General features: G+C 54.5%; 1 protein-coding gene across 1 annotated transcript in view; it reads left to right on the top strand.

Moving 5' to 3' along the window:
* The window catches only part of LOC307242175 (uncharacterized protein), a gene marked incomplete at its 3' end in the record, with an annotated part of 106,586 nt that overhangs the window by 31,281 nt on the left and 53,657 nt on the right, over nt 1–21,648 (top strand). The window contains exons 9-11 of the mRNA XM_080016507.1: nt 2,007–2,036; nt 2,143–2,169; nt 2,708–2,806. Of these exons, the coding sequence (XP_079872633.1) occupies nt 2,007–2,036; nt 2,143–2,169; nt 2,708–2,806 (156 nt within the window). The remainder of the gene's footprint in view (nt 1–2,006; nt 2,037–2,142; nt 2,170–2,707; nt 2,807–21,648) is intronic.

Here is a 21,648-nt window from a genome sequence, read left to right as displayed (position 1 = left end):
TTAAACATCTCAGGATGTCCCTGGTTCAACGTCTCAGGACATGCCCGGTTAAAGGTTTCAGGACGTCCCTAGTTAAACAAACTTCTCAGGACGTCCCTGGTAAAACGTCTCAGAATGTCCTTGGTTAAACATCTCAGAACGTCCCCCATTAAACGTCTCAGTAAATCCCTGGTTAAACGTCTCAGTACATCCCTGGTTTAATATCTCAGGACGTCCCTGGTAATAGTCTCTGGATGTCCCGGGTTGAATGTCTCAGGATGTTCCTGGTTAAATCTCTAAGGACATCCCTGGTTAAACGTCTCAATACATGCCTGGTTAAACAAACTTCTCAAGACGTCCCTGGTTAAACGTCTATTTTTATTTTTTATATATTTTTTTTCATTAACCATTATCAGTCCTACAACGGGGAAATTCGGGACATTCGGGGAAATTCGTCTAAGAACGTCTTCTTGTTAAACGTCTCAGCATGTCCCTCGTTGAACATTTCAGGATGTCCCTTGTTTAACATCTCAGAACGTCCCCCATTAAACATCTCATAACATCCCTGGTTAAACGTCTCAGGTTGTCCCGTGTTAAACTTCTCAGTACGTCCCTGGTTAAACATTTCATTAAATCCCTGGTTAAACAAACATCTCAGTACGTCCCTGGTTAAAAGTCTAAGGACCTCTCCTTGTTAAAGGTCTCAGCATGTCCCTTGTTTATCCTCTCAGGACATCCGTAAACGTCTGAGTACATCCCTGGGTAAACATCTCAATACGTCCCGAGTTGGACGTCTCAGGACGTCCCTGGTTAAACATCTCAGTACGCCTCTTGTTCAATGTCTCAGAACGTCCCTGGTTAAACGTCTCAGGACATCCCTGGTTAAACGTCTCAGTACATCGCTGGTTAACCCTCTCAGGACAACCCTGGTTAAACATCACAGGACGTCCATGGTTAAACTTCTCAGGACGTCCCTCGTTAAACACCTGAGAACGTCCCTGGTTAAATGTCTCATGACTTTCCTGGTTAAACAAACATCTCAGTACGACCATTCAACATCTCGTCCTGAGATGTTTAATCAAGTCACGTCTCAGGACGTCCCGAGTTGAACGTGGCAGGACATCCCTGGTTAAATGTCTCAGAACGTCCCTGGTTCAATGTCTCTGGACGTCCTTGGTTGCACATCTCAGGACATCCCTGGTTAAACCCCTCTGAACGGCTCTGGTTAAACGTCTCAGGATGTCCCTGGTTAAATGTCTCAGGAAGTCCCGAGTTAAACCTCGCAGGACATCCCTGGTTAAACTTCTCAGGACGTCCCTGTTTAAATGTCTCTGGACCTCCTGGGTTGAACATTTCAGCACAACCCCAGTTAAACGTCTCAGTATGTCCCTGGTTGAACGTCTCAGGACATCCTTGTTAAAAGTCTCAGGACGTCCTTGGTTAAACGTCTCAGGACATCCTTGGTTAAAAGTCTCAGGACGTCCTTGGTTAAAAGTCTCAGTACATCCCTGGTTAAACATCTCAGTACATCCCTGGTTAAACATCTCAGGACGTCCCGAGTTGAACGTCTTAGGACGTCCCTGGTTAAACGTCTCAGTACGTGCCTGGTTAAACGTCTCAGGATGTCCCTGATTGAACGCCTCAGGACGTCCCTGGTTAACGGTCTCGTGACGTCCCTCTTAAATGTCTCAGGACGTCTGTTTAAACATCTCAGGACATCCCTGGTTAAGGTCACACAGGCTCCATGCAACTCCTTCTGGCATTTCCTGCACAGGTGCTGCTCGGCTATTTCTGCAGCAGCTTTCAGGAAAAGTCAACAGTGTTTGACTTTTAGATGCCGATTGAAAGGCGACACCAATTACTGAAAGCTGAGAGCTTCTCTGTGTCGATGTTCAATCTGGGGCTCCCTGGACGGAGGGAGGTGTATCCTGGAGCCTGGATGTCTCGGGGGGTCACCAGAGCGACCCTCTGATTATTACTGATATGTTCCTCACAAGGCTCTGACACTCCTTGTCAACTCCTTTCAGGTGCAGATGCAGTGTCTCAAGGGAGATCAGGTTAGTTTTAACAATGTTGTTCTGAAAATGTTTTAATCTACTTTAATCCAAACTAATTCCACTTGAGGTCCTCATGTAACCACAACCATTCTTATCTGCTCCTCAGGGTGTTCCTGGCGACAGAGGAGAGAAGGTGAGACGTTAATATATTCAACACTGACACTGAAACCATCTGTATGGAAAGTTCAACAAAAAAGACAGAATTCTACTTAAACGTCCAGACATTCAGCAAACGGTGGGAAAATCTCGATGATCGTTTTTCATCAAGATGCTGCAAATTATTTAATTAAAAAATAATAATAGGCTGCTGGAGTCTTTCTTATTCTTCCAGATCAGAGGAGTTATTTAGATTTCATCATTTTTCACCGGAGGCAGAAGCCTCCAACAATCAGATCTTCTGAATGATTTTCTATGAATGCAACATCCTGCCTTCAAAAAATGACATTAGGATGCCATTTATTATTATTCCAAACTTGTGTGCATTTCCATAGAACACACAACTAGGCCAAACAGCAGCTTCCGGAGGCTGTGACTGATGGGGCTGTTCTGCTCTGGAAAGCAGCCAGAGAACTGTCAGCTGTGTGTAGAACATGTGATGCAAACATCTGTTAGCATTAGCTTTACAAGCAGCGCTCTGTACACTGCCAACCAGTCTACGCTCTACCCCCCAGGGAGAGGCCGGGACTCAGGGTCAACCGGGGGAGCGAGGACAACCCGGAGAACCTGGAACACCAGGAACACCAGCAGCACCTGGCAAAGAGGGCAAGAGGGTAAGTAAACAGCCGGGGGGAGGGCAGCAAACAGCCACACAGACAGACAGCAAGACATCCAGACAACCAGGCATCCAGACAGCCGGACAGCTAAACAGCCTGACAGCCCAAACAGCCAGTCAGCCAAAACAGCCGAACATCCGGACAGCCAAACAGTCAAACAGCAAACAGCTGGGCAGCCGGACAGCTAAACAGCCTGACAGCCAGTCAGCCAAAACAGGCAAACTGCCAGACAGCCAAAACAGCCAGACAGCCACATGGCCAAACAGCCAAACAGCTTAACAGCCAGACAGACAGACAGCCAGACAACCAGACAGCCATACAGCCAAAAAAGCCAGACAGCTAAACAGCCAGAAAACCGGACAGCCAGACAGCCAAACAGCCAGACAGCCAGACAGCCAAAACAGCCAGACAGCCAGACAGCCAGAGGGCCAGACAGCCAAAACAGCCAGATAGCCAAAACAGCCAATTAGCCAAACAGTCAAAACAGCCAAACAGCCGGACAGCCGGACAGCCGAACAGCCAGACAGCCAGACAGCCAGACAGCCAAAACAGCCAGACAGCCAGACAGCCAGAGGGCCAGACAGCCAAAACAGCCAATTAGCCAAACAGCCAAACAGCCGGACAGCCGAACAGCCAGACGGCCAGACAGCCAATTAGCCAAACAGTCAAAACAGCCGGACAGCCCGACAGCCGGACAGCCAGACAGCTAGAAAACCAGACAGCCAGACAGCTAGAAAACCAGACAGCCAGACAGCCAAAATAGCCAGACAGCCAGACAGCCAAAATAGCCAGACAACCAGACAACCAGAGGGCCAGACAGCCAAAACAGCCAGACAGCCAGACAGCCAATTAGCCAAACAGTCAAAACAGCCAAACAGCCGGACAGCCAGACAGCCAGACAGCCGGACAGCTGGACAGCCAAACCAGGCAAAACACCCAGACAGCCAGACAGCCAAACAGCCAAACAGCCAAAAAGCCAGACAGCCAAAACAGAAATACTTTGTTGGAGTTTGACAGCGCAAGACTGACGTCCCCCGCACACACACTCTGAATGTTGCTGTTTCTTGTTGTCGTGGCGACAGGTGGACAGTCCTCTCTGATTGGCCGCTCGGCTGTGATGTCTCACTGTGAATCACTGTCCATCAGTCAGTGAAGTTCTTTTGCGAACCATGTGAATATCAGTCAGAGGTGGATTATCTCCAAGTGGATCAAGGTTCCTCTGAAATCTGAACAGAATAAGACATTCTGTTCAGATTCACAAATACTTTACACCTGGAAACACATCAAAACTGTTTCCTTCCAAAGCAACATGTCCTTCTCTGTTGGAGGCTTTTGGAAATTTATCATGGAGAAGTCGTGATCTGTGACATTCATTTGATTGTGTTGTTGTCTTTTCCTTTACCCTGCTGGACAAACCTCTCAGAGGAACCTCCCAGAGCTACCTCCTGGAGGAGCCTGCCAAAGGAACCTCCCGGAGGAACCTCCCGGAGGAACCTCCAGGAGGAACCTCCGGGAGGAACCTTCTGGAAGGACCTGCCAGAGGAACTTCCTCGAGGAAAATGCTAGAGGAACCTCCTGGAGGAACCTGCCGGAGGAACCTACCGGAGGAACCTACCGGAGGAACCTACCAGAGGAACCTCCCGGAGGAGCCTCCTGGAGGAACCTGCCGGAGGAACCTCCTGGAGGAACCTGCCGAGGAACCTCCTGGAGGAACCTGCCAGGGGAACCTCCTGGAGGAACCTGCCAGGGGAACCTCCCGGAGGAACCTGCCAGGGGAACCTCCCGGAGGAACCAGCCAGGGGAACCTCCCGGAGGAACCTGCCAGGGGAACCTCCCGGAGGAACCTGCCAGGGGAACCTCCAGGAGGAACCTGCCAGGGGAACCTCCCGGAGGAACCTGCCAGGGGAACCTCCCGGAGGAACCAGCCAGGGGAACCTCCCGGAGGAACCTGCCAGGGGAACCTCCCGGAGGAACCTGCCAGGGGAACCTCCCGGAGGAACCTGCCAGGGGAACCTGCCGGAGGAACCAGCCAGGGGAACCTCCCGGAGGAACCTGCCAGGGGAACCTCCCGGAGGAACCAGCCAGGGGAACCTCCCGGAGGAACCTGCCAGGGGAACCTCCCGGAGGAACCTGCCAGGGGAACCTCCAGGAGGAACCTGCCAGGGGAACCTCCTGGAGGAGCCTGCCAGGGGAACCTCCCGGAGGAACCAGCCAGGGGAACCTCCCGGAGGAACCTGCCAGGGGAACCTCCCGGAGGAACCTGCCAGGGGAACCTCCCGGAGGAACCTGCCAGGGGAACCTCCCGGAGGAACCTGCCAGGGGAACCTCCCGGAGGAACCTGCCAGGGGAACCTCCCGGAGGAACCTGCCAGGGGAACCTCCCGGAGGAACCTGCCAGGGGAACCTGCCGGAGGAACCCCCTTCTGTCGGCCACATTTTTCGACAAATCCTTTTTTCCATCTCACCACTTTAATTGGTTTTGGAGACAACTCAAAATCACAATGTTTCCTCTTGTGTACTTTAAGTACCAGTCGTAGTAATTATTTTTCTGGGTAAATATACAATATGTAGAAATTAGATGTCAGCTATAAATGATCATTTTCAAGTGGCCGTTGTGTAGTTTTGTTTCTGGAGACATGCTCTAATAATATCTACTCTGGCTGTTAATTTGCTAACGTTTCTGCGTATTCTTAGCCGCAGGAGTCACCTGAGTTGTGGAAGCTGTTGCCCAAGCTGTGGTTCTGCACTTTCGAGGTCTATTTTAATAGCTGGACACGGGTTGTTAGCGGTGTGCCTGCTAGCTGATCCCACCCAATTAGCAACTCTTGTCCACAGCTTCAGCAAACAGCTTCTACCAGTAGCCCGAGCTGCCAATGAGATTATACATGCTCTCCTGACGTTGATGGACGTCTCTACGATCTCTCTTAAATATTTAGAACCTTTATAGGACCTCCTTAGAACATTTGGGACCTCTTTAGAACCTTTAGAGCCTTTACAGGACCTCTCTGGAACCATTCTAGAACCTTTTAGGACCTCTCTAGGACCTCTCTAGAACCTTTAAAGCCTTTACAGGACTTCTCTGGAACCTTTCTAGAACCTTTGGGACCTCTTTAGAACCTTTAGAGCCTTTCTAGGACCTTAAAGACTGTTATAGGACCTCTCTAAAACTACTCTAGAAACTTTAGAGCCTCTCTATGACCTTTACGACTCTTAAAGGACCTCTCTAGCATGGTGGAGGGGGGCACCATCACGCTGTCATGTCCAATTCATTATTGAGCAAAGAGCGACCGATCGTAGCCACTCAGAAGTGGTGGAGCATGTACATCTCGGTGCATGCGCTGCGTCCAGAAAGCTGAAAGAGCGGTGAATGGACTGGAACCTCTGGAAAGATTAGAACCAAACACAGTAGACAGGACACCCAAGACCTCATGTACTGTATCTCAGCACTGCTGTGACATAGCTTCTCAGTATGAAGGACGGAGAACAGGTCAGCAGGTTAGAGAGAAAATGGAGAGAGGACGGGGATACCTTGATGCTGTTGGGTGAGGTAAGTTAGGGTTAGGTTTAGGCTAACCCTAATGAGAAGCTAAGTCATGGTAACCCATGCCCCTCCCAACTGTCACCAAATAAACTGAAATTAAAATGTTAAACATTGACAAAATACAGATACCCAGTATTTTGCAACACATGCCGATAAATTGTGTCTTTTCTTCAAGAATATATTACAAAACCTCCGTACACCCTTTTCAAAATATTCTGTGTGGGTATGTATCTCCATACATGCGAAATGTACTTCATAGTAAAAGGGAGAACACATAGAGTACTAGATCAGCACTTTATTGTGTTGAAACCACAGCTGATGTGGAACCTGGTGGTGGAGCAGGAGTTTGCTTTATTCATGTTGTGCCAAGTGGTGGCTTCACCCGCGGATCCGTCACGATGCCGCTGCACATGAATAAATAATCTGAATGAAAACCCACATTACAAGGTGGGTGTCAGTGTTAATCCAGGGATTACATCACCCTCGAACTCGTAAACACACCTGAAAAAACGCCTGTGCTTGGTCTGCGGCTGCACATCCAGGGTTTGTTCTGGGAGCTTGTCTGACGTATTGATTCCTCTCATTTCATGACAATTATCAATACATTATCTTGAATAAATGCACTCCATGTTCTTTCCATAAATAAATAATCACTCTATGCATTTTGCTCGATGTAAATGATGTAAATGTCGAGCGTTTGAAAATCTCTTTCCTGAATGAAGCAGAAGCTCCAGTGAAGCCAGTGAGGAAACGCTCGCCGCTCAGGTTTATGATGCAGCAACGACACCGTTTCCTGCTCCACGGACCGAGCACTTTGACTGGAGATGATGTGGCCTGTGTACCCTGCGCGTCCAGGACTTTGATTTGAACTTCATCACCTCCATGGTCTGGACCTCCATCTTGGGCTTCATGTTTGAACATTCCCTGTACCGCATAGTGCACATCCTCACTAGAATGTACAAAAAGAGACATTTTGAAAACGGGCCCATCTATAATTGAAAAACATGAAAGAAAAACAACAGTCAGTCTTTTAGCTGGACTCTGCGGTGCCCTATGGGCTCCAGCAGTCCCCTGTGGTTCCCCAATGGCCCCTATTGTCCCCTGCAGCTACAGTGGTTACCTATGGGCCCCTGTCTCCCTTGCAGTCCCCCATGTGCCCCTGCAGTCCCCCGTGGGCCTCTGCGGTACCCTGCATGCTACAGCGCTGCTAGCACTAGCTGCTACCGTGCTGCTAGCACTAGCTGCTACCGCGCTGCTAGCACTAGCAGCTGCAGCAGCTGCTCGGCCGTCACAGTGATGAGGATTTGTTCTGTCAAAGCGGACATCTTGGTGCAAGCGGTAATTGGGGCTGGACGTGGTATCTGTGTTTACATTTCTATGTGGGTCAGGGTTCTGCAGAAAGACGCTCTGCAGCTGCCGTCTGTCCAACACTGCGTCTCTTTGTGAGGACACGCAGCAACAACTCTCTTTATTTTCTTCTTTGTTTCTTCTTTATTTTCTTTCCTCTCCAAACAGGGAATCGCTTTTGTCATCTCATTTGAATTTGCTTTAAAAATCTGCCTCAAAACCCGCTAAGTGGCCAGCGTGCAGGAATGAAGAGTGATGGCAGTGGATGTATTCACGTGCAAGTGTGTGCACGTCGGGTGAAGGAGGATGAGACTGACCCCCGAGTGTCCGAGGATCCGCCTGGAGCTGTCGGCCGTGTTTTCACCGTGCACAGGATTTATTAATATTCACTGTAACCTCTCACCGGGTTGACCCAAGAACATCTGCACGGGTTCTGTTCCTGCTTCATGTGTATTTTGGGTGAATATGTGTCGAACATTGAGATGAACGTGTGAGTGCGGCGCTGGGATGTGCTCACGGATCAGAATGTGCAGGTCAGCAGGGCTCGCAGCTGAGATTTCAGAGCCACATTTACACCCTGAGCTTTTTTACAAGCTGAGCGCCGAGCAGCTCGGGTTACGCCGCTTCTCCGGCACGATGTCGCCGTCGCCGGGAGACGCTCAGCCCGCGCACGGCCCTTCCTATAGTCGACGCCCGGTGTGCCGGGAAACAAAGGTTTGACCTGATTTGCTGTGAGAAGGTCCCGGGTTTGAGCCACATTTGCAAACGCTGTGCAGGGATCTGTGATTTATCAGCCGCCTCAGCGTTCCCAGGGAGCCGCGCGTCCAGAATAAACACACATTAATCTGCCAATTAATTACAGGGAACCACGCAGGGGGCGGGACCTTGACGGGGCCCCGGCTTTGATTGCACTTTGTTCACGTGTGTGTGTGTGTGTGTGTGTGTGTGTGTGTGTGTGTGTGTGTGTGTGTGTGTGTGTGTGTGTGTGTGTGTGTGTGTGTGTGTGTGTGTGTGTCTGTGTGTGTGTGTGTGTGTGTGTGTGTGTGTGGTTGAAAAGCTTTTTTAACTCCCTGGTCGTGTTCAACAAGGCTAATGTAGGTCAACACGTCCTCTGAGGCTCCACCCTTCTGTCCCTCCATCGCTCCATCCCTCCATCCCTCCGTCACTCTGTCCCTCCATCCCTCCGTCCCTCCATCGCTCTGTCCCTCCATCCCTCCGTCCCTCCGTCCCTCTGTCCCTCCATCCCTCCGTCCCTCCATCGCTCTGTCCCTCCATCCCTCCGTCCCTCCGTCCCTCCGTCCCTCCATCCCTCCGTCCCTCCATCCCTCCATCACTCTGTCCCTCCATCCCTCCATCGCTCTGTCCCTCCATCCCTCTGTCCCTCCATCGCTCTGTCCCTCCATCCCTCTGTCCCTCCGTCCCTCTGTCCCTCCATCCCTCCATTCCTCCGTCCGTCTGTCCCTCCATCGCTCCGTCCCTCCATCGCTCCGTCCCTCCATCCCTCCGTCGCTCCATCCCTCCATCCCTCCATCGCTCTGTCCCTCCATCGCTCTGTCCCTCCATCCCGCCATCGCTCTGTCCCTCCATCCCTCCGTCCCTCCGTCGCTCCATCCCTCCGTCCCTCCATCGCTCTGTCCCTCCATCGCTCTGTCCCTCCATCCCTCCATCGCTCTGTCCCTCCATCCCTCCATCGCTCTGTCCCTCCATCGCTCCAGCCCTCCGTCGCTCCATCCCTCCATCCCTCCGTCGCTCCATCCCTCCATCCCTCCGTCCCTCCATCCCTCCGTCCCTCCATCGCTCCGTCCCTCCATCCCTCCATTGCTCCGTCCCTCTGTCCCTCCATCCCTCCATCGCTCCGTCCCTCCGTCCCTCCATTGCTCCGTCCCTCCATTACTCCGTCCCTCTGTCCCTCCGTGTCTTCATCCCTCCGTCCCTCTGTCCCTCCATCCCTCTGTCCCTCCTTCCCTCCGTCCCTCCGTCCCTCCATCCCTCCGTCCCTCTGTCCCTCCATCCCTCTGTCCCTCCTTCCCTCCGTCCCTCCGTCCCTCCATCCCTCCGTCCCTCCTTCCCTCTGTCCCTCCGTCCCTCCGTCCCTCCTTCCCTCTGTCCCTCCGTCCCTCTGTCCCTCTGTCCCTCCGTCCCTCTGTCCCTCTGTCCCTCCTTCCCTCTGTCCCTCTGTCCCTCCGTCCCTCCTTCCCTCTGTCCCTCCGTCCCTCCGTCCCTCCTTCCCTCTGTCCCTCCGTCCCTCTGTCCCTCTGTCCCTCCGTCCCTCTGTCCCTCTGTCCCTCCTTCCCTCTGTCCCTCTGTCCCTCCGTCCCTCCTTCCCTCTGTCCCTCCGTCCCTCTGTCCCTCCGTCCCTCCGTCCCTCCGTCCCTCTGTCCCTCTGTCCCTCCGTCCCTCCGTCCCTCCGTCCCTCTGTCCCTCCATCCCTCCGTCCCTCCGTCCCTCCATCCCTCCGTCCCTCCGTCCCTCCATCCCTCCGTCCCTCCATCGCTCCGTCCCTCCATCGCTCCGTCCCTCCATCCCTCCGTCGCTCCATCCCTCCATCCCTCCATCGCTCTGTCCCTCCATCGCTCTGTCCCTCCATCCCGCCATCGCTCTGTCCCTCCATCCCTCCGTCCCTCCGTCGCTCCATCCCTCCGTCCCTCCATCGCTCTGTCCCTCCATCCCTCCATCGCTCTGTCCCTCCATCCCTCCATCGCTCCAGCCCTCCGTCGCTCCATCCCTCCATCCCTCCGTCGCTCCATCCCTCCATCCCTCCGTCCCTCCATCCCTCCGTCCCTCCATCGCTCCGTCCCTCCATCCCTCCATTGCTCCGTCCCTCTGTCCCTCCATCCCTCCATCGCTCCGTCCCTCCGTCCCTCCATTGCTCCGTCCCTCCATTACTCCGTCCCTCTGTCCCTCCGTGTCTTCATCCCTCCGTCCCTCTGTCCCTCCATCCCTCTGTCCCTCCTTCCCTCCGTCCCTCCGTCCCTCCGTCCCTCCATCCCTCCGTCCCTCCTTCCCTCTGTCCCTCCGTCCCTCCGTCCCTCCTTCCCTCTGTCCCTCCGTCCCTCCGTCCCTCTGTCCCTCCGTCCCTCTGTCCCTCTGTCCCTCCTTCCCTCTGTCCCTCTGTCCCTCCGTCCCTCCTTCCCTCTGTCCCTCCGTCCCTCTGTCCCTCCGTCCCTCTGTCCCTCCGTCCCTCCGTCCCTCCGTCCCTCTGTCCCTCTGTCCCTCCGTCCCTCCGTCCCTCCGTCCCTCTGTCCCTCCATCCCTCCGTCCCTCCGTCCCTCCATCCCTCCGTCCCTCCGTCCCTCCATCCCTCCGTCCCTCCATCGCTCCGTCCCTCCATCGCTCCGTCCCTCCATCCCTCCGTCGCTCCATCCCTCCATCCCTCCATCGCTCTGTCCCTCCATCGCTCTGTCCCTCCATCCCGCCATCGCTCTGTCCCTCCATCCCTCCGTCCCTCCGTCGCTCCATCCCTCCGTCCCTCCATCGCTCTGTCCCTCCATCCCTCCATCGCTCTGTCCCTCCATCCCTCCATCGCTCTGTCCCTCCATCGCTCCAGCCCTCCGTCGCTCCATCCCTCCGTCGCTCCATCCCTCCATCCCTCCGTCGCTCCATCCCTCCATCCCTCCGTCCCTCCATCCCTCCGTCCCTCCATCGCTCCGTCCCTCCATCCCTCCATTGCTCCGTCCCTCTGTCCCTCCATCCCTCCATCGCTCCGTCCCTCCGTCCCTCCATTGCTCCGTCCCTCCATTACTCCGTCCCTCTGTCCCTCCGTGTCTTCATCCCTCCGTCCCTCTGTCCCTCCATCCCTCTGTCCCTCCGTCCCTCCTTCCCTCTGTCCCTCCGTCCCTCCGTCCCTCCTTCCCTCTGTCCCTCCGTCCCTCCGTCCCTCCGTCCCTCTGTCCCTCCGTCCCTCTGTCCCTCTGTCCCTCCTTCCCTCTGTCCCTCTGTCCCTCCGTCCCTCCTTCCCTCTGTCCCTCCATCCCTCCATCGCTCTGTCCCTCCATCGCTCCAGCCCTCCGTCGCTCCATCCCTCCATCCCTCCGTCGCTCCATCCCTCCATCCCTCCGTCCCTCCATCCCTCCGTCCCTCCATCGCTCTGTCCCTCCATCCCTCCATCGCTCTGTCCCTCCATCCCTCCATCGCTCTGTCCCTCCATCGCTCCAGCCCTCCGTCGCTCCATCCCTCCATCCCTCCGTCGCTCCATCCCTCCATCCCTCCGTCCCTCCATCCCTCCGTCCCTCCATCGCTCCGTCCCTCCATCCCTCCATTGCTCCGTCCCTCTGTCCCTCCATCCCTCCATCGCTCCGTCCCTCCGTCCCTCCATTGCTCCGTCCCTCCATTACTCCGTCCCTCTGTCCCTCCGTGTCTTCATCCCTCCGTCCCTCTGTCCCTCCATCCCTCTGTCCCTCCTTCCCTCCGTCCCTCCGTCCCTCCATCCCTCCGTCCCTCCTTCCCTCTGTCCCTCCGTCCCTCCGTCCCTCCTTCCCTCTGTCCCTCCGTCCCTCTGTCCCTCTGTCCCTCCGTCCCTCTGTCCCTCTGTCCCTCCTTCCCTCTGTCCCTCTGTCCCTCCGTCCCTCCTTCCCTCTGTCCTTCCGTCCCTCTGTCCCTCCGTCCCTCTGTCCCTCTGTCCCTCCGTCCCTCCGTCCCTCCGTCCCTCTGTCCCTCTGTCCCTCCGTCCCTCCGTCCCTCCGTCCCTCCGTCCCTCCGTCCCTCCGTCCCTCCATCCCTCCGTCCCTCCGTCCCTCCATCCCTCCGTCCCTGCGTCCCTCTGTCCCTCCATCCCTCCGTCCCTCCGTTCCTCCATCCCTCCATCCCTCCGTCCCTCCATCCCTTCATGCCTCCACGGTAACGTCGCTCCATCCCTCTGTCCCTCCATCCCTCTGTCCCTCCACGGTAACGTTGCTCCATCCCTCCATCGCTCCTCCATCCCTCTGTCCCTCTGTCCCTCTGTCCCTCCTTCCCTCCGTCCCTCCGTCCCTCCATCCCTCCGTCCCTCCGTCCCTCTGTCCCTCCATCCCTCCGTCCCTCCGTTCCTCCATCCCTCCATCCCTCCGTCCCTCCATCCCTTCATGCCTCCACGGTAACGTCGCTCCATCCCTCCATCGCTCCGTCCCTCCGTCCCTCTGTCCCTCCATCCCTCCGTCCCTCCGTTCCTCCATCCCTCCATCCCTCCGTCCCTCCATCCCTTCATGCCTCCACGGTAACGTCGCTCCATCCCTCCATCGCTCCGTCCCTCCATCCCTCTGTCCCTCTGTCCCTCTGTCCCTCCTTCCCTCTGTCCCTCCATCCCTCTGTCCCTCCATCCCTCTGTCCCTCCATCCCTCTGTCCCTCCGTCCCTCTGTCCCTCTGTCCCTCTGTCCCTCTGTCCCTCCGTCCCTCCGTCCCTCTGTCCCTCCATCCCTCCGTCCCTCCATCCCTCCATCCCTCCGTCCCTCCGTCCCTCCATCCCTCTGTCCCTCCATCCCTCCGTCCCTCCATCCCTCCATCCCTCCATCCCTCCGTCCCTCCATCCCTCCGTCCCTCCGTCCCTCCATCCCTCCGTCCCTCCGTCCCTCTCTCCCTCCGTCCCTCCATCCCTCCATCCCTCCGTCCCTCCGTCCCTCCATCCCTCTGTCCCTCCATCCCTCCGTCCCTCCATCCCTCCATCCCTCCATCCCTCCGTCCCTCCATCCCTCCGTCCCTCCGTCCCTCCATCCCTCCATCCCTCCGTCCCTCCATCCCTCCATCCCTCCATCCCTCCGTCCCTCCATCCCTCCGTCCCTCCGTCCCTCCATCCCTCCGTCCCTCCGTCCCTCTCTCCCTCCATCCCTCCGTCCCTCCGTCCCTCCATCCCTCCGTCCCTCCGTCGCTCCATCCCTCCATCGCTCCGTCCCTCCATCCCTCTGTCCCTCTGTCCCTCTGTCCCTCCTTCCCTCTGTCCCTCCATCCCTCTGTCCCTCCATCCCTCTGTCCCTCCACGGTAACGTCGCTCCATCCCTCCATCGCTCCTCCATCCCTCTGTCCCTCTGTCCCTCTGTCCCTCCATCCCTCCATCCCTCCGTCCCTCCATCCCTCCGTCCCTCCGTCCCTCCATCCCTCCATCCCTCCGTCCCTCCATCCCTCCATCCCTCCATCCCTCCGTCCCTCCATCCCTCCGTCCCTCCGTCCCTCCATCCCTCCGTCCCTCCGTCCCTCTCTCCCTCCATCCCTCCGTCCCTCCGTCCCTCCATCCCTCCGTCCCTCCGTCGCTCCATCCCTCCATCGCTCCGTCCCTCCATCCCTCTGTCCCTCTGTCCCTCTGTCCCTCCTTCCCTCTGTCCCTCCATCCCTCTGTCCCTCCATCCCTCTGTCCCTCCACGGTAACGTCGCTCCATCCCTCCATCGCTCCTCCATCCCTCTGTCCCTCTGTCCCTCTGTCCCTCCTTCCCTCCGTCCCTCTGTCCCTCCATCCCTCCGTCCCTCCGTTCCTCCATCCCTCCATCCCTCCGTCCCTCCATCCCTTCATGCCTCCACGGTAACGTCGCTCCATCCCTCCATCGCTCCGTCCCTCCATCCCTCTGTCCCTCTGTCCCTCTGTCCCTCCTTCCCTCTGTCCCTCCATCCCTCTGTCCCTCCATCCCTCTGTCCCTCCGTCCCTCCGTCCCTCTGTCCCTCCGTCCCTCCGTCCCTCCATCCCTCTGTCCCTCCATCCCTCCGTCCCTCCATCCCTCCATCCCTCCGTCCCTCCATCCCTCCATCCCTCCGTCCCTCCGTCCCTCTCTCCCTCCGTCCCTCCGTCCCTCCATCCCTCCGTCCCTCCATCCCTTCATGCCTCCACGGTAATGTCGCTCCATCCCTCCATCGCTCCGTCCCTCCGTCCCTCCGTCCCTCCATCCCTCCGTCCCTCAGTCCCTCCATCCCTCCATCCCTCAGTCCCTCCATCCCTTCATCCCTCCGTCCCTCCATCCCTTCATGCCTCCATCCCTCCGTCCCTCCATCCCTTCATGCCTCCGTCCCTCCATCGCTCTGTCTCTCCATCCCTCTGTCCCTTCATCCCTCCGTCCCTCCATTCCCTCCATTGCTCCGTCCCTCTGTCCCTCCATCCCTCCATCGCTCCGTCCCTCCGTCCCTCCGTCCCTCCATCCCTCCATCCCTCCGTCCCTCCGTCCCTCCGTCCCTCAGTCCCTCCCTCCCTCCATCCCTCCGTCCCTCCATCCCTTCATGCCTCCGTCCCTCCATCCCTTCATGCCTCCGTCCCTCCGTCCCTCCATCGCTCTGTCCCTCCATCCCTCTGTCCCTCCATCCCTCTGTCCCTTCATCCCTCCGTCCCTCCGTCCCTCTGTCCCTCCGTCCCTCTGTCCCTCCATCCCTTCATGCCTCCATCCCTCCGTCCCTCCATCCCTCCGTCCCTCCATCCCTCCATCCCTCCATCCCTCCGTCCCTCCATCCCTTCATGCCTCCATCTCTCCGTCCCTCCGTCCCTCTGTCCCTCCGTCCCTCCATCCCTCCGTCCCCCCGTCCCTCCGTCCCTCCGTCCCTCCATCCCTCAGTCCCTCCATCCCTCCATCCCTCCGTCCCTCCATCCCTTCATGCCTCCATCCCTCCGTCCCTCCATCCCTTCATGCCTCCGTCCCTCCATCCCTCCATCCCTCCGTCCCTCCATCGCTCTGTCCCTCCATCGCTCTGTCCCTTCATCCCTCCGTCCCTCCGTCCCTCTGTCCCTCCGTCCCTCCATCCCTTCATGCCTCCATCCCTCCGTCCCTCCATCCCTTCATGCCTCCGTCCCTCCATCCCTCCATCCCTCCGTCCCTCCATCGCTCTGTCCCTCCATCCCTCTGTCCCTTCATCCCTCCGTCCCTCCGTCCCTCTGTCCCTCCGTCCCTCTGTCCCTCCATCCCTTCATGCCTCCATCCCTCCGTCCCTCCATCCCTCCGTCCCTCCATCCCTCCATCCCTCCATCCCTCCATCCCTCCGTCCCTCCATCCCTCCGTCCCTCCATCCCTTCATCCCTCCATCCCTCCGTCCCTCCATCCCTTCATGCCTCCATCTCTCCGTCCCTCCGTCCCTCCGTCCCTCTGTCCCTCCGTCCCTCCATCCCTCAGTCCCTCCATCCCTCCATCCCTCCGTCCCTCCATCCCTTCATGCCTCCGTCCCTCCATCCCTTCATGCCTCCATCCCTCCGTCCCTCCATCCCTTCATGCCTCCGTCCCTCCATCCCTCCATCCCTCCGTCCCTCCATCGCTCTGTCCCTCCATCGCTCTGTCCCTTCATCCCTCCGTCCCTCTGTCCCTCCGTCCCTCTGTCCCTCCATCCCTTCATGCCTCCATCCCTCCGTCCCTCCGTCCCTCCATCCCTCCATCCCTCCATCCCTCCGTCCCTCCATCCCTTCATGCCTCCGTCCCTCCATCCCTTCATGCCTCCATCTCTCCGTCCCTCCGTCCCTCCGTCCCTCCGTCCCTCCATCCCTCAGTCCCTCCATCCCTCCATCCCTCCGTCCCTCCATCCCTTCATGCCTCCGTCCCTCCATCCCTTCATGCCTCCATCCCTCCATCGCTCTGTCCCTTCATCCCTCCGTCCCTCCGTCCCTCTGTCCCTCCGTCCCTCTGTCCCTCCATCCCTTCATGCCTCCATCCCTCCGTCCCTCCATCCCTCCATCCCTCCGTCCCTCCATCCCTTCATGCCTCCATCTCTCCGTCCCTCCGTCCCTCCATCCCTCCGTCCCTCTGTCCCTCCGTCCCTCTGTCCCTCCATCCCTTCATGCCTCCATCGCTCCGTCCCTCCATCCCTCCATTGCTCCGTCCCTCCATTCCCTCCATCGCTCCGTCCCTCCGTCCCTCCGTCCCTGGATGTCCGTGGATGGTTGCATTATTCCTCCACCTTCTATAAAAGCAACTGCTTGGTTGGGAGGAGCTAGATAGCGCCACCTGGTGGTGAACACGGAAGGAGCAGCAGCGACGCAGCAGAGGAGATGCTGAGAGCTGGCTACGTCAGCAGCATCCAGACCCCGCCCAGTTGATCCAGAGGAGCTTTAAATATGGATTCATGATTCTCAACACATAAAATTGCAAATTGGCATAATGTGCCCCCCCATCCCTCCACCCTCAGGGTTGAAGTCAGTGAGCTTTAATAGCCACATTGGAAGGTGGAGGTCTGACAGCGGTGGAGGGCTGTTGAGTCGGCTCAGCTGCCACCGCTCCAGGGCCGCTTTGGGCTCCTGTGTTTGCAGGACGTTTGATGCTTCTTTCCTCATTGATACGGTGGAGTCCATGACCTTGTGGAACCACCTCCGTTGTTTCACACTTTAAAACAGCACCACCCCCTGTTATTGCTTTCTCAGCGTGATGAACCCGGACAGGAACATTTACATTTAGTCATTGATCAGACGCTTTTATCCAAAGCGACTTACAATTGTTCAAACACAGACGGACGCAGCCATCAGGAGCAATTAGGGGTTAAGTGTCTTGCTCAAGGACACTACAACATGCTAGCAGGAGGAGCCTGGGATCCAACCAGCAACCTTTAGATGACTAGACCACCAGCTCTACCGCCTGAGCTACCATCCCCTGGAACCCGGACAGGAACCTCTCAGTACCCTCTGTCTAGTTGCTAAACTGCCTAATTAAGGCTGTTGACCAGTTCACATCATAGACTGTTGCAGTGAGGACATCCCTCCTCTCTGGGAGCGATCTTACAGCATCCTCCCTCCACCTCTGCAGTTTTTAGGAAGAAGCTAGTTTGCCATCTAGTGGCTGAATCGAGTCCTTCTGACACCAGACACCAGGTTTTGCCGAAAAGACGACAGGTGCAGTCTTGTCTGGACAAGCAGCGTCTTCAGTGCGACGCAGCGTCAGCCCTCCCTTTGTTCCTGCTGTTTAAATATCTGTCAGTGAGGGGCCATCGTGTGGCGGTTGGAATGGGAGAAGCGTTGCCAGGCAGCTGCTCCTCTCAAGCCGCAGTAAACAACTGGAACAAATCCTGTTTTATTGAGGCTTGACCAAGGGCCGCGGGCCCCGGGCGCTCTCTGTGCCGGCGTCCTGGGCTCCCGGGGAGCCGGGGCCCGAGGAGCCGGGGGGGTCCGCCGGGAGGTCTGGCTCTAACCCTAACCCTAATCAGAGAAGGGGGGAGCTGCAGAAAGAGCTCTGATTCAGGCTCTACACAGAAGCTTCCTGAACACCACCCATGGGTTCCAGAGCATGGGTGGTGTTCTGTGAGACGGACGCTCAGTGAGACAGGTCCAGACAGACGGACTTCAGACTCTGTCCCTGTTTTGCTGCAGAGCGACTTGAAACTTTAATGTTTAATAAGCACGCACAATATTTGTAGAAAGTGCGGTGGACATGAAGAAGAAGAGGAAGAAGAGGAAGAAGAGGAGGAGGAGATGAGGAGGAGGAGGAGGAGGAGGAGGAGAGGAGGAGGAGGAGTAGAAGAAGAAGGAGAAGTGTTTTCAACAGGAAAGGTTGGCTCTCCCTCCCTCCCTCTCTCCCTCTCCCTCTCTCCCTTCCTCCCTCCCTCCATCCCTCTCTCCCTCCATCCCTCTCTCCCTCCCTCCTCCCTCCCTCTCTCCCTCCATCCCTTCCTCCCTCTCTCCCTCCCTCCCTCTCTCCCTCCATCCCTCCCTCTCTCCCTCCATCCCTCTCTCCCTCTCCCTCCCTCCATCCCTCCCTCTCTCCCTCCATCCCTTCCTCCCTCTCTCCCTCCATCCCTCTCTCCCTCTACCTCCCTCTATCCCTCTCCCTCCTCCCCCCGTTCTGATACACTGCATTGACCTGAATGAGGCCTCACACTGGAAGTGTTGAAATAATAATCAAGCCTCCAATGTTGTCAAATTTATAGGACAGGGCGTTGCCTAGCAACAGAGAGAGAGAGAAACAGGTGACAGGGAAAGGATGGAAAGATGAAGAGAAGGCAGAGGAGGAAAGAGGAGGGGAAGAGGTTGTGGGGGGTGGGGGCTGTACCGGGAGGTTTTTCTATTTTTTTATCTGAACGTGTTTCTCTCCGACCTGTTGGTGCAGCTCCACCCCTCCACATCCTTGTTGCTATGGAAACCAGACCTAAGCATCCTCATAGGGTATTTTACTATGGTAGTACTCTACATAAACTACTATAGTAGTTCTACACATATACACATACTACTATAGTAGTACTATACATATAAACATACGACTGTAGTAGTACTATGCATATAAGAATACTACTATAGTAGTACTACACATATACACATACTACTATAGTAGTTCTATTTATACACATACTTGTAGAGAAGATTGTGTACAGATGTTATTACAGATATTTGCACAGTTGTGTTAGTACATATGTTAGTACAGGTATGAGTACATTTGTTAGTTCCGATGTTAGTACAGAGACTATTACAGATGTTAGTATTGATATTAGTACAGATGTTAGTACAGATATTATTACATATGTTAATACAGATGTTAGTACAGATATTAGTACAGATGTTAGTACAGATGGTAGTACAGGTGGTAGTACAGATGTTCGTGCAGATGCTAGTACAGATGTTAGTACAGAAGTTCGTACAGATGTTAGTACAGATGATTGCACAAGTTGGTAGTGCAAATGTTAATACACATGTTAATACACATGTTAATACAGATGTTAGTAAAGATATGAATACAGATATTAGTGCATATATTAGTACAGATCGTAGTACCGATGTTAGTACAGATGTTTGTACAGTTATTAGTACAGATGTTAGGACAGATTTTAGGACAGATGTTAGTACAGATGTTAGTACAGATGGTGGTACAGATGTCTGTACAGATGGTAGTACAGATATTAGTGCAGATGTTCGTACAGATGGTAGTACAGATATTAGTGCAGATGTTCGCACAGATGGTAGAACAGATATTATTACAGATGTTAGTACAGATGTTAGTACAGAGAATAGTACAGATGTTAGTACAGATGTTAGTACAGATGTTTGTACAGATATTAGTACAGATGTTTGTACAGATGGTGGTACAGATGTTCATACAGAGTACAGAGGCTATGCATGCCGCACACCACTGCACTTGCTGGTGCGTGTCCTGCAGCAAACTGAAGGAGTGATCAGACATTTCCATTTACCTTGGACGGACGTCTTGAGGCGTCATGCTGTAGCTTAGCTGATTGCAAACAGCCTTTCAGTCTGAGGCTTTGTAGAGAAAGAGGCGTGGTTAAAGATCTGCTCAATTTTTTCAAAAGACATTTTTCCTGAAAGCTCCAGCAGGTCCATCAGATACAAAGATACAATAGAGAAGATGTGGACACAGTTTTGAGTGTACATGCTGTTTGATACCTAGATACACGTCTGTTGAAAGCATAGTGCAAATGACGGCGCAAAGAGATTTAAGGGCACATGTTGCCAAAATAAATCAGTAAGCTGCATAATTCATAACCTGCTAGAATAAGAACGTCTGAAATATGCAGTGGCTGAATTAGTGCTCGGCGCATCAAGCTTTGTTGTGATGTGGGTTGAAGGTTGAAAGAATATTTCATTATTCAAATGTTATTATTATTACATTATTGTAACATTATTATTAATATCATTATGACTATTAGGGGTCCATCCCATATTGTTATTGTTGGTATTTTTATCATTTCTGTTCTCCTTGGCACTTTTTGGCCTAAAAGTGTCTGGAACAGGACAACCACAATCATGGGCATGATTGTGGTGTCGTTAGAACCGTGACGTCTCAGACATCTCGTGGTTCAAGTTTCATTCACATTTATCTACATTCACAGCAGTAATTAGTGAAAAAAACAATTTAATTTGAGCAGAAGTAGCCAAATGTGACTACGAACGTCCATTCACATCATGTGCAAAGTGTGGAGTCACTCTGTAGTGGTTACAAACTGTGTGTGTGTGTGTGTGTGTGTGTGTGTGTGTGTGTGTGTGTGTGTGTGTGTGCCTCTGTGTGTAAGTGTGTGTCTGTGTGTGTGTGTGTGTGTGTGTGTGTGTGTGTGTGTGTGTGTGTGTGCCTATGTGTGTGTGTGTGTGTGTGTGTGTGTGCCTATGTGTGTGTGTGTGTGTGTGTGTGTGTGTGTGTGTGTGTGTGTGTGTGTGTGTGTGTGTGTGTGTGTGTGTGTGCCTATGTGTGTGCCTATGTGTGTGTGTGTGTGTGTGTGTGTGTGTGTCTACCTTCTTACCTGGTTGATTCTGTGGGATGTTTGATTAATATTTTATCTCTTTGGTATTTTTGTAAATGAAGACAATCTATTTTGATATAACCCTGTGTTTGATGCAGCGTTGTGGTCCCCCTTACTTTGCCAGATTAGAGGAAGTCGTAAAATACAAAATTGGCGAGTTAATGATGAATTCATATTCTCAGAATGAATTGAAAAAATTGTATCCTAAAAAAATGGTAAATAATCACCAAAGACGTTAACCCTTTTCCGGTTTCATGGAATTGTCACCCATCGAAAAACTTACATAAATATATGTAAGTGTAAGCCCCCAAAAATACATGAATCCACAGAAAGTCGTGGTGAGGTGCAGTCAAATCCACCGGACTGTGGAAATCAATGATGCGTTTCATGTGCTAGTAACGTCTCAGAAACCTAGAACCCGTGAGATTGTAATTACTCACAGAACGGTAACCCATCGGAAAATGTAAAGCACAGAAAGGCATGACAACTAAAACAAGGTTACGAGGTCATTATTGCCCCACACGAGACCAAAAGTCAACTCTCTGTCACTATGACTACAGCTCTATTTCCACAGACAACACGGTGAGTTATAACAATGACAAGGTTTGGCAAAACAAAAGGTGGAGGTTTGTGTTTTTTTACTAACAGTAGCTGGTGTAATGACGTGACAGTGAGCCTACAGCTCTGTTCTCCTGATCTGGAATCTTTCTTCATTAACTGCAAACCCTTCTATTCTCCCCGAGAGGTTGTTTCATTCATACTGGTCGGTGTTTACATTCCACCGCAGGCCAACGTGCAGGACGCACAGCGCATGCTCGCCCACCAGATATGCTGTTTGGAACGGACAAACCCG

Source organism: Zeus faber, assembly GCF_960531495.2.
Source record: "Zeus faber genome assembly, chromosome: 16".
Taxonomy (NCBI): Eukaryota; Metazoa; Chordata; class Actinopteri; order Zeiformes; family Zeidae; genus Zeus; species Zeus faber.
This window is presented reverse-complemented; position numbering and strand designations above follow the sequence as displayed.